The 12,069-nt window shown below is 43.9% G+C and overlaps 1 protein-coding gene across 1 annotated transcript in view; it reads left to right on the forward strand.

The window, feature by feature from the left end:
- Anxa5 (annexin A5) overlaps nucleotides 1–12,041 on the forward strand; it is a 29,907-nt gene extending 17,866 nt beyond the window's left edge. The window contains exons 7-13 of the mRNA XM_052180625.1: nucleotides 3,389–3,468; nucleotides 3,870–3,926; nucleotides 7,337–7,430; nucleotides 8,609–8,704; nucleotides 10,224–10,282; nucleotides 10,486–10,608; nucleotides 11,562–12,041. Coding sequence (XP_052036585.1) covers nucleotides 3,389–3,468; nucleotides 3,870–3,926; nucleotides 7,337–7,430; nucleotides 8,609–8,704; nucleotides 10,224–10,282; nucleotides 10,486–10,608; nucleotides 11,562–11,624 — 572 coding nt within the window. The 3' untranslated portion in view covers nucleotides 11,625–12,041. The remainder of the gene's footprint in view (nucleotides 1–3,388; nucleotides 3,469–3,869; nucleotides 3,927–7,336; nucleotides 7,431–8,608; nucleotides 8,705–10,223; nucleotides 10,283–10,485; nucleotides 10,609–11,561) is intronic.
- Nucleotides 12,042–12,069: the final 28 nt, after the last annotated feature.

Below are 12,069 nucleotides of genomic sequence, written 5' to 3' on the forward strand. Positions count from 1 at the left end.
ATATGAGTGCCAGGCAGAACATGGTTGTTGAGTGGAAGAACTGTAAGTCAGGCTATTCTTCTTCAGCAAAAACCAAACAACAACAACAACAACAACAACAACATAATAATAATAATAATAATAAAGAAACAAACTCCCAACTTTTTCCTCCTAGCAGTAACAGTAACTGGCAACACCTGAAGGGAGATGCAGGTTATTTTTGCACAGGATTTGCAGACACTATAAGAATAGAGAGTCTTTTTCCTCTCCAATTAATTCAAGTTTCTTTAAATAAACTCAATTTTGTGGAAGATGTTAAGAGCTAGGTAGAAGATATTTTGGGGAACAGGAAGAGAGACTGAAACCCTTTCTGGATTGGAGATGATGAAACATTGATAAAGTATACTGTTCGGCTGATGGGTGTGCTTTGTTAAAGTGTTCTGTATTCTGGTTGTTATTTTTAGTGTGACCTATTGTGTGTGTGTGTGTGTGTGTGTGTGTGTGAAAACAAGGTCTGTGTTTCGGTCTAGTCCATATTTCAATGGTTTGAATGTATTCAAGTCCATGAAATGAAAGTGCAGGAAGGATGTTCTGTTCTGTCAGGCTTTCCTGTCACCAGACTCAGCCTGGACTGTGGCTCTCTCATAGCAATGCCGTATAGAATTCAGATGTGATGCTGTTAACCCACTGGATCAGAACAGTATGGGATTTAGGGCAACCAAATAATTACCCAGGTCTCTCTCCAGCTTCTTTTTGTAGTCAATATGGTTGCTACCACTGTGGCAGAGGTGGTACACCTATCTCACCGAGGCGGTTTATTTGATGTGGTCTTCGGAGTTCTCCATCTTGGGATGCTGATCCTGAGGACTGAGCATCTGTGCTACAGTAATTGTGCATGTAAATGTGCATGTTGCATTCTGCTCAGGGTGTGGCTCTGTGTACATTGCTGCTCTGGATGTCACGAGGAACATGGGAGACATGGGTACCACAATTCTTGTCTTCAATGATGTTATATTCAATAGTTAATGGATGGTAAAATGTTAAAAGTTGTGTATGAAACATATTAATTCAGAATACAGACAGCAGGGGGAGGGCATCATGGCTCTGGTTCTTACAGGAGGTTTCATGATACACATTAGATAGTGGAATTTCAAAAGCAGGTGACTTACTAAGCGTCCATTGGAGAATGCGTGGAGAAAAAGAGTGGGGTTTGTGCACACACACACACACAGTACCACGTTACTTAGCCTTAAGCATGAAACTTGTGACATTTGTAATAGCACAGGTCAACAGGGAAGGTATTATGTTGTACGGAGTGAGCTGGGTGCAGAAAGACAAACACTGTGTGACCTTACTTTGGTAGAATCCAACTGAATGATAAAGCAACTATAACTGTTGATAGTAACAGAAGGACAGAAGGGATGGTGAAGGAAGGAGATGATGGGGTGATGCCCACAGGGCAGTGAGATAGGGTGAAGAAGTTGTGGGGATCTGGTTTGTAGAATGGTGACTATTCGTAGTACTTTGTTGTGTACCTGGATTTTTTCTAAGAAACTAGACCTTCAGTGTTTCACCATTCACAGAAAGCTACATCGTGGAACCGGTTAGTTTGTGGTAACCATTTCACGTTATATCAAGCATGATGTATACCTTAAATAATACATGCTTTATTTACTTCTTGTAACTTAGCAAACTGAGGAGGAAAAAGCAATTGGGTTTCAGTAGGTAAAGGTGACTTAGGTCATCAGTGGTGCGGACCCTGGGCTGAGGAGAGTAGACAGAGAGATCTGATGTCACCTCACTCTAGGGAAGGACACGTGTGTGTCTGTATGGAGATACACTGCACTAGGTAGGCAATTTAGGGATTTTGCATGCCTGGATGACGATCTTGGCTGATGGAATGTTGAATGAATAGTTGAAAGAAGGAGATTTTAGTCTAGAGATATATTAGGTAGATAGCTCTTTAGGGAGGCAACGAAGGTGTGTTGCAGGAAATATTAAAAAGAAACGTCCCGACACGTTCCCGTGGTGCCAGACTACTGCTCTCACACTCCTGCTGGCACGAGTGTGTTCCCACTGAGCTAGCCAGCTCCACAGCTAGCCAGCTCCACAGCTAGCCCCGCTGAGTCCCCAGCTCTCATTCACTTGTCCCTGGAGCAGCTAGTTCTTCCTCAGCCATAAGCCTGGGTAGTCGGCGATCCCACATTCCAGTAACTAAATGGAACTGCCAACCTCCCAGTAACCCGGTAGATTCATAACTCTTAAAGCTTAATTGGCCAATCAGATTTATGTAACAATAAAATCACAATTTGCAAGATGCCAATACAGTAATTTCAAAGCCAATTGATAATGATAAAAGCTTTTTCCCAATAGTTCTAACTTTGTGAAAGAACTACTTGTGCCTGGAAAACAACACACAGGTACCTATCAGCAGCCATCTAGGTCTCTATCTATGCAACTCTTAGCTCTGCCTCCCTCTTCCCTGTCCAATCACAGGCCTTCCATTGCTCTAATGTGACTGGACAGGGAAAATCCTGCAACCAAGCCGTGTAGTAATTATGGCACCACTGAGGTTGCTGGGAGTCAGGGAGCACGAAGAATACTAATCGGAGGAGCAAATGCTTGTGGGGAGGGATTTGATGACTAGTTACAGGTATTGGAACAGAGAAAGGAGTCAGAGATGCCTACAGAGCTTTGTATTTGGGTGGTAATACACTGGTTCTAATGCACATAAAATAGAAGCTCCAGGCTTTAAAACTATTCCTGCTTTCAAACAGTGATTAAACGTTGTAACACCTTATAGCAAGAACACTTTAAGATGTAGTTTGAAAGTTAGTGAAAGGGTGTAGGCCTCAGTAGATCTCAGTTCTCTGCTTTTCTGTGACCTTGGGCTGAGGAGTTGGAACCCAAGGTGGAGGGGTTATACTTTAAGATGTCATTGCTGTCTGTCAGAGGTGGCTTAACTGATACAAAAGAACACTATCTAATTAGGGGGAGATACCATCATGCCAAGGCAAGAATTCATAGGATGAAAAACATCTGGCAAAAAAAAAAATCACATAAAACATTTGTAAGCAGCAGAGTCTCGGTTTAGGAATGTCACACTTTAGAAGCTTTACACCGTCATCCTGTGTCTTCATATTACTAACGACATTTGGGGAGAGCGTTCTGGAGTGGCTGTCATAGCTCAGGCTTGAGTGAATGCTTTTGGCGGATGTTAACAGAGCCATTTTCACCTGGCACTCACTTATCAATTTGCCATCCATCTTTGGAACACTGAGAGATGGGGCGGAGAAAAGATTTTTGCTAATCAGATATGTCTTCCTTTATGCCTTGTTCACCTCATTAATGGGGCAAGGTTCTCTAATTCAGAGATGCTATGAACAAGAATGAAATTGTTGTTTTGCAGAATATGGTTCCAACCTGGAAGATGACGTGGTGGGGGATACTTCAGGGTTCTACCAGAGGATGTTGGTGGTCCTCCTTCAGGTACATAAAGGAGTTGTTGGAATGACCTGTCTGTATTAAGTTAAGGCCACTTAAACGTCTTTCAGTGATTTCTGGTTGGTACAGATTCCCACTGTGATGGCTACATGCTGCCTGTGTGTGTGTCACAGAATATCTGATTCAGACTGTAAATATCCAACTCACTCATTCATTCCAAGCAGCGGTATGCACCCCATTTATCCATAGTACTGAGAACCAGCAGGGCTGGGCTGGTTTGCTGTGACACTGCTGTGCAGTAGTGATATAGCATGTTGTCGGGCCATTATGATTTTAGCGCAGGCTTTTCTCTGGAAAAGAAAGTGACTTATACATAGGCATCAGGTGCATCTTTCCATCTGAATGCAGAGGCTCTGAAGTCCAGTATGTGATGTCATTTCTTACAGGCAAATAGAGACCCTGATACTGCGATTGATGATGCTCAAGTGGAACTGGATGCTCAGGTGAGTAAATATTCTATGACAACTTTGTTATGACTTAGAAATTAAAAAGAATTTATAGTAGTGAAAAGCCACAATGTGTATTTTAAGAACCTTTAAAATATATATTTAACAGCTCCCTATAAAATATATGACTCATGTAGGTAGGTACATTTGTCTTATTCTGATCTGGCCAACAAAATAGTTTTATCCCAAAGCTGAGGTTAAAATAAGCAAATTTTGTTGTAAGTTATACCTAGACATATTCTTTTTTTTAATCATTCACAAAATGGAGAATTAAAAAAAATAAAAAGCCTCACATTACCATTTCAGTGTCGGGATGGAATAGGTTTTCTTAGTAGGATAGAATAAGGGAAAATAAAGTGTTTATGGTTTAAGTGGTGTTTTAGTACAAAAGAAATGACAAGCTGGTTTGTTTTTAGAAGTTCTCTGTGTTTCCTATGACAGTGTTCTAAACAGGGTGGGTGTTGTCTCTTCAACTCCCAAGTGAACATTTTCACTTCAGGGACTTATGAATCCCAGTGCAATTTCAGCATGGTTTATAAAGCAGTCAGATGTAAGAAATAAACATTAGGAAATATGAATCAGGACAGCTGAGACCTGGGAATTGGCCCTAGAGTACTTGGGTCCCCAGAATCACCAGCTGTAGCCCCATCTCTGGCTAGTTAATGTGCCACTGAAAATGGGAAATCTGATCGACCACTCTATGCAATTGCCAGCAACATATCATCTGATTTTGCTGAAGAGGAGAAAGTTATCTTATTCTGGGTGGTTGATCTCTTAACAGCTTCAATCCTTGTGGTCCCTGCCTCACTGGAGAAGAAAAAAGAGAGACATTTACTGAGGGCTCCCTGTTCAGTCTTTCACTTGGGTTCTGCCTCATAACTGTCAGCTTTCTGTGCCCTGGTCCTGTCTAAGCCCTTCAAACTTAGCATTTCACTGTTCTTAGGATAAAGTCCAAGCTCCTGAAGGTGGTTCTTAAACCTCCTCATATCCATGTCTTAGGATTCAGAGGTCAGTTCCACTCTGGATGCTTGGCCCTGTCTGACCTTCAGGGCATGAGTCAGGTGGCCCTCATTCAACACTGTAGGTTCCCAGGCTCCCCGCTATTCTCCCTGCCTCACACTGAAGCTGCCTGCCTTCCTGCCTACCTTTCCAGGGCACCGTGTCAGGTTAGTGCCAGCCTCTCCTCTACACTAGTGCTGGCAGTCAGACAGTAAGTGATGGATGAGGAGGTGCCACACTCAGCTCCGAGAGGCCTCTCCCAACTGCGAATAAGGCAGTGAGCCCAGACCCTCTGAGTAATTGTAACACTCCAGTTCCCAGCCTGGCGCTGTGTCCCCAGCACCGTTTCTCTTCCACTGTTCAGTGCTAGCTCCCCATTCTGATTTCATATAGCATATGAAGCACTGACTAAATATAGGTTAAAAGCTCATCAGATCCAACCTAACTCTGCCTTCTTGTAGACAAAGGGCAAGAACAGTCATCTTCCTCCAGGGAGGAGTTTTGCTCAATTGAAAAAGACAGCATTGCTTTCTAGGCTTTGATTCCGCTGGGCTTTTGTATGAGAGGATACAATTCTCCCATTCTTGCTCTCAGGACTAGGAACTCTGGAAGCTTTGCAGTGCTCACAGCGTGGAAGCCAACTGTAGTCTCAGGTGACAGTGTGGAGACCTACATCAGGGTCCCATGGGCAGACTGCCCAGCAAAGCTGATGTAATCAGCACCATGCTATGTGAGAAGCTTCTGGAAAGCAGTCCATTTGAACCTTCTCATTGATTTTTCTCCTAACCATTTGTTGGACAGTTTGTTGTGTCTCACGTTGATGGGCCTGTGAGTCCCTGCAGATCCTGGGCTTCAGCTCTGATCCTACAGGTCTGAGTTGGGCCATGGTTCTCATACCGTCCCACCCACTGATGTCATTATCTGGAGCCAGTGTTGATTACTTAGACTGTGGGCATGTCACCTACCTGCCACACAGCAGATATGGCCATTTAGAACATAAAGTGAAACTTTGTATGTGTGAATACTGTAATGGGGGGACTTCTTTTAAATCTCTGATGGAACCTGGGCTCTCCACCCTTTGCCATGACCAGGAGCAGCAGAGAGCAAGCCACACTGGCCATGTGCTCGTGTCTGTTCTTATCAGAAATTCAGCCTTTTGCAGACTGCTGCTTTAGGGTCTGGGAGGAGCATGCCCTTTGTACCTTGTAGCAAGGCCCCAGGTTGTCTTCACCAGGAAGGATCTGGGATTTGATGTAAAGTAAGCTGAGATGGTGGAAGGGCTTTTGCATAAGCCTCTGAGGTTTTCTCTCCTGACACCTGGCACTGAGGAAGGCCTGTTATACCAGGAATCTTATAAGCCACAGTAGGTCATTGGCTTGGGAACTGAACACATGCACAGTATGCTTTACTTTTTTATAATTTTAAATGAGTTAAATCAACTTGCACTTTTTAGAATATATTAAAATGACTTAATATTTTAAGAGTGTTAAAATTGATATTTATCATCTTTCTTGCCAAATGCTTTTTCTAGACAGAGGACTGAACTCTTAGAGAAAGGAGGGAGAAGGAAAATGGAATCTGTTTATCCGGCACAAAGATGTAGGAAAGGGTCTTTTAATTCTCTGGAGATAAAATAAAAAAATAGTTCTAGACCACTATAATGCACTTGCATGTGTCTACCAAGATCAAAAGTCATATATTCACAGGCATATCTTATCAATATTTGGAATGTCCTTATGGGCAGAAGGCCATCTTTAGGCAAATTGTATTCCTCTTGGCCCAACAGGAATCTGTATGTTAATGAAAAACAGTAACTAAAAGGGCACAACTGCATGACATTGTGAAGACTGGCCACATCTCAGGTGACCTCAGCTTTCATAATGCTCATGTGTGTTTTGTAAGCTTGTGCATGAACTTAGGTGAACATTTATATTTTTTCATGTTAGAAGTTAATCTGGTACTCGAGTGGTGTCAAGAGGATTTATTAAGTTCTCTATAGATGCCAACCCCATGACGTTTTAGCACACTATGGTATGGGTAGCTGGGTGCAAGGTATTCTATAACTGACTTTGTGTAAATCACAGATGTAAAGAGGAAATATGGAGTTTACTTTCATGTCATGCTATGAACATGGCAGCCTCTATAGGATGAGCAAAGCAAAACACAAGACAGCTTCTCACTGAGTTACTTTCCAGTCTGAATCAGTCTTCAACAGTGAGATGACAGGAGCACAGCATCTCTCCTGGAAGATGGGATCTTCTAGTCAACATTTGGAAAGATGAGCTTCTGTGCCATTTCTGCGCTTTGCATGTAACCCATTAACCTGGTCCACAGCAAGGAAGATTCACGGTTTAGGAAGGGGCGGGGTGCCGGGAAGCTGAGTGATTCACCAGGGTGGTTGGTTGCAGGCGCTGTTCCAGGCTGGAGAGCTGAAGTGGGGGACGGATGAAGAAAAGTTCATCACCATCTTTGGGACACGCAGTGTGTCTCATTTGAGAAGAGGTAGGTAAAATTGTTTGAGACGAATGCTCTGGGCGATCCGGAAAGTGCATGGGTGGGTCTGACCGGATGCCTGCCTCAGAGCAAGATCAGTTTTCACAGTTTGTTCTGGAGAAATCTCAAACGTTCTTGACATTGCTACTGTAGATTTTGCAAAACGAGATGTCCTTAGCAATCCATTCACTGTCACAGGTGGCGAGGGGCATGAGGCTCCCTCAGACACAAAGCGTGTCTCATTCATAAGAATTACCCTCAGGAGACTAAGAAGTCCCTAAGACTTCCTGTGCATCTGCCCAGCTCATATGAACTGAGTCACTTTAGAATAAGCTCAGTAGCAAGCGACAACCCTCGTCGTGGCTTTGAGTTGCGCTTCCTTTCTGTGCCTGTGATGTGGTTGGGTTGGCAGGACCACGCGTCTTCCTGTGTCCCCTGCCACACTGCCCTCTGTGGCCCCATCTTATGCTCCTTACCTCATCTTCACCAAATGTTTCATGGCAGGAAGAGGAGAACACGTTAAACTAGTCACATTTGTTGATCACTTTTCAGAAGGAAGGAGAAGGGCTTTTTTAGAATGTCTCCCAGCAGATTTACCTGTTGGTTTCATTGACTGCAGTTGCAGCTAGCTAGGGGCCAGGAAATCAGCATTTGTGAATTATTGTTTAGAATTCATGCGTGGTTGCTTATGCCTGAGTAAACATATAAGCCACCTGTCACGTCGTCTCCTTACTTGGAGTGTCCTTGTGGGCAGAAGGCCATCTCCTGGTAAATTGTGTTTCTCTTGGCCTAACAGGGATCTGTGTTTACTCAAGACTATAACCAAACAGGTACAACTGTATGACATCGTAAAGACTGGCTACATCTCCAGTGAGCTTTTGGGAAGCAGAGACAGAGGAAGCTCAAAGCTGAGGCTCATCTGTGGGACATGGCCAAGTCCTGTCACAACATTCATAGCTAAATTGAATTTTAAAAATTCCTAATTCATGATGTTGTTCCAACATAAATAAATCATTGCTTAGGGCTTAGCAAACTGAGGCTCTGAACATAGCCAGAACTCTGGCAGCAAGGAGGACGGGGTGAAGGGCTCTGCTTGGACAGGAACACCTGATAAAAGTTATAGCTTCTTTTTAGAGGAAGTACCTCTTCAGCGAGTAAGAAAATACATTCTGTTCTGTTTTTTCTAGTGTTTGACAAGTACATGACAATATCAGGATTTCAGATCGAGGAAACCATTGACCGAGAGACCTCGGGGAACTTGGAGCAGTTGCTCCTGGCTGTCGGTAGGTGAATTCACAGTGTGTAATATTTATTGTTATACGAATTGCTTTCATCCACTTGAGACTAAATCTGAAAATAATCGTGTTTTGTCATGGAAAGTAGGGGAACAACATAGCATTGGATGAAGTAAACTCCTGAGTTTTCCTTTGGGAAGTCCGTGTTGGTGTTCTGAATACATGGCTATCTGGTTATTTACCTGATTTTATAGAAGCACTAAGAACATTAGTAGGAATCCTCTTAAAATTAAATCATATTAAAAATAATACTATGGCCCTCTGATGTTTTGGACACCCTCACAGAGGCTTGTAAGCGTGACTTGTCTTTGACACCCACAGGGTTTTGAGTGCTTTGAATACTCTGCTCACAGCTCTTTATGCAGACTGAGAAGTTATCATCTGGCTAGTGATAAAACAGGGTCTTTGATGTGACACAATATGCAAAGGTGGATTTTTTTCAGGTTATATAATTTGGAGTTCCAATTAACTCCTCAAAATGACTAGAGAAGTGAGTTTGCAGGTAGTTGTGGCTTTTATATGCTCTCCAGATCCTGCAGGCCCAGGTCCTGGGCTCACATGGTCTGAAGGCGGCCTCTGTCTATTCTGAGCATTTGTATGAGAACCAACTTTAAAAAGTAGCCTTTTATCCAAGCACATGGCCAGTGAGTTAAAAACTTGGCCCTTTCATGATGAAGACACACAAGAAAGTCACAGTTGTTATAAGTACTTAATTAAAACTCAAAATTATTTAACCTTGAAAAAAAAACCACCTTCTATCAGGTCAAACACATCCATGTTTTTGTTTTTTTTTTTTTTCTAGCTAGATGATAATTTCTCAGTCTGCTTGAGAAGCTGCTTTTCTTGATCTTTGAAAAGGAAGAATTGAGAAGTTTCAGAGCTGAAGGATGGTCGTTTTTGTAGCCTACAGAGTTTTTGTGTGCTAGGTGTCCTTTGCTAGGGTGACTCCTGTTTGTATGCCCTTAATCTATGTCAGCTGTGATGCGGTAGGCATGAGCTGCCTCTTTGGCAGCCTGGCCCGGTGTCTGAACTGCAGCGGATACAACCAGCTGTTGGGGTGAATTGTGAGATTTAGCTCAGAGAATTCAGAGAGAGAGAGAACAGAAAGTCAGTCCAAGTGTTTCCAGAGATTAGAGTAGCATTCTTCTATCATTTGATCAGATATCTTGGAACAGAAACTTCCAAGCTACTTGTGTAATTTATCGGTGATGAAGGACGTGGCATTATAACCACCCAGGTGCCAACAAAGATCACAGGGAACAAAGGGGCACAGAGATGAGCCTCTTTTCTGGTGCCTTTCTGGACCTGCACAGACCTCTGAAGAGAGCCCACCTAGAGTAAGAAGACAGCTGGGAGGAAGCCTCAGCAGCTTGTAGACGCCCCTCTGTGGGGCACCTCGCCTTTACACTTAGAAGCAGGGCAAAGAACCGAAGCCAGTGTTTGCATCTCATTACGTCACTGTCCATGTCCGAATAGCTTTTGACAGTTGTATTATGTGTTTTCTTAGTGAAGTCTATTCGGAGCATACCTGCCTACCTTGCCGAGACCCTCTACTATGCTATGAAGGTGAGTAGACACCCTGCGTCTAATAACTGCAGCCTTCTCCAGCTCTGATGATGCTTCAGATGACAACTTGGGGATGCACGCCTCCTTCCGACGTGTAGCCTGTTTCTCCTACGCTATGAGACTTCAATGGTTTACCTCAAACCAGGGGTGTTCGGTGCCATATGTGAACACTTTTAACACCTGTGCTCTTTTCTCCTTTAAAGGGTGCTGGGACGGACGATCACACCCTCATCAGAGTCGTGGTGTCGAGGAGTGAGATTGATCTGTTTAACATAAGGAAGGAATTTAGGAAGAACTTCGCCACCTCCCTGTATTCTATGATCAAGGTAGAACTTTGGCTTCCGTTAGAAATGCAGAGCCAGATTGGGCAGCATGAAGGAAATAGACGAAAGGACCCAGTTCCTGTGCTGAGTTAAAATCTTTAGGTCATGGGATTAGAGCAAGGGGTTCTAAGGAAGGATAAAGGCGGGGCTGCATTACAGCCCCGGCCAAGGCTCAACAAACCCAAGGCTGTGTCCATTTTTAGAATGTGTGTTTGTGTATCGGTCAGTATGAGCTGTCTTTGTTAGCTCCTCCCTCGTGCCAGCTTATCTCTCTTCGTTGTCTGCCATCACTGTGACACTGGTGTCGGGTGATAGGTGCAGTCAGGGGCCCAGGCAACACTGCCCTCACCGGTCAAAGAGAAGCACCCTGTGACCTTGAAATTTGGCTTCGGGTCTTTTGACATCTTTCCTCGTAGACCATGTATAGAGTGGGGTTTTAGTTGAGCAAAAGTGTTGGATTTATTGTGTGTGGTGTGTGGAGCTTGGGCTGAGGGTCGCCAGCGAGTCTGTGCACTGAAGACACTAGCATTTCACACATAAGTGTTATGAGGCAAGCCCTGAGGAAAGTGTGTGCTAGGCCTGAGTCCAAGGCAAAGCCACGGCCCGGGGAGGCCCTGCATGCCTTTGTCAGCCTGAGAGAAACTGGGCGTCTGTCTGGAAAGCTTGATGATTTGACATACTTGGAAAGGTTTCCTCGCCCTCTCTGCTTCTCCATGGAAGAACATGCTCCGCTCCGTTAAGAGAACAGCCCTTGAGGGGTAAAATTAGAAAGTTAAACTGAGGGGCGTTGGTAGGAATTTCCCCGTGTAACATTCCTGTTGTGAGAGTCATGCCCAGAAGTTACCTCTCCGGGAGAAAAGTCACAAGAAGGCTAGTCACGCGCAGCTATTTCCTCATCTTTCATTTCCTGTGGCTTTTGTGAGTCATGGAGTTGACAGAGTGTGTTTGGGTTCCAGGGAGACACATCTGGAGACTATAAGAAGGCCCTGCTGCTGCTCTGTGGAGGAGAGGATGACTGAGGAGCGGCCTGGTGCGCCCTGTGCTTGCCATCAGCTTCCTTCAGCACTGCGCTTGCTAGAGTCTGCCACGCTGCCTTACCCACACTAGGATGCTAATGACCAAAGGTGTCTTAGATGAAAGCAGTGTCCCGCCCTTCCAATGTTCTGTCTGAAGTATGTAGTGACCTTCCCTTGCCATGTCTCTCAGTCTAATTCCGAGTTATTAATATTGTCTATAAATTGCTTTTTATATCCTTTTTTTAAAGCTTCATTTATATTAAGTTAATAACCGTATTACCTTGATCGGAACCTTAGCCATGATATTGTGAACTCTTGGGAATGCTGTCAATCAAGCTTACTGCTCCAGCAGACCTGCAAAATTATGATGATAGTATCAAAAACATTGGCAACAAATAAAAACATTCCCTTCCCTCCGAATCCGGTGTTGGTTTGTGTTTAGAACGCT

Source organism: Apodemus sylvaticus, chromosome 4 (assembly GCF_947179515.1).
Source record: "Apodemus sylvaticus chromosome 4, mApoSyl1.1, whole genome shotgun sequence".
Taxonomy (NCBI): Eukaryota; Metazoa; Chordata; class Mammalia; order Rodentia; family Muridae; genus Apodemus; species Apodemus sylvaticus.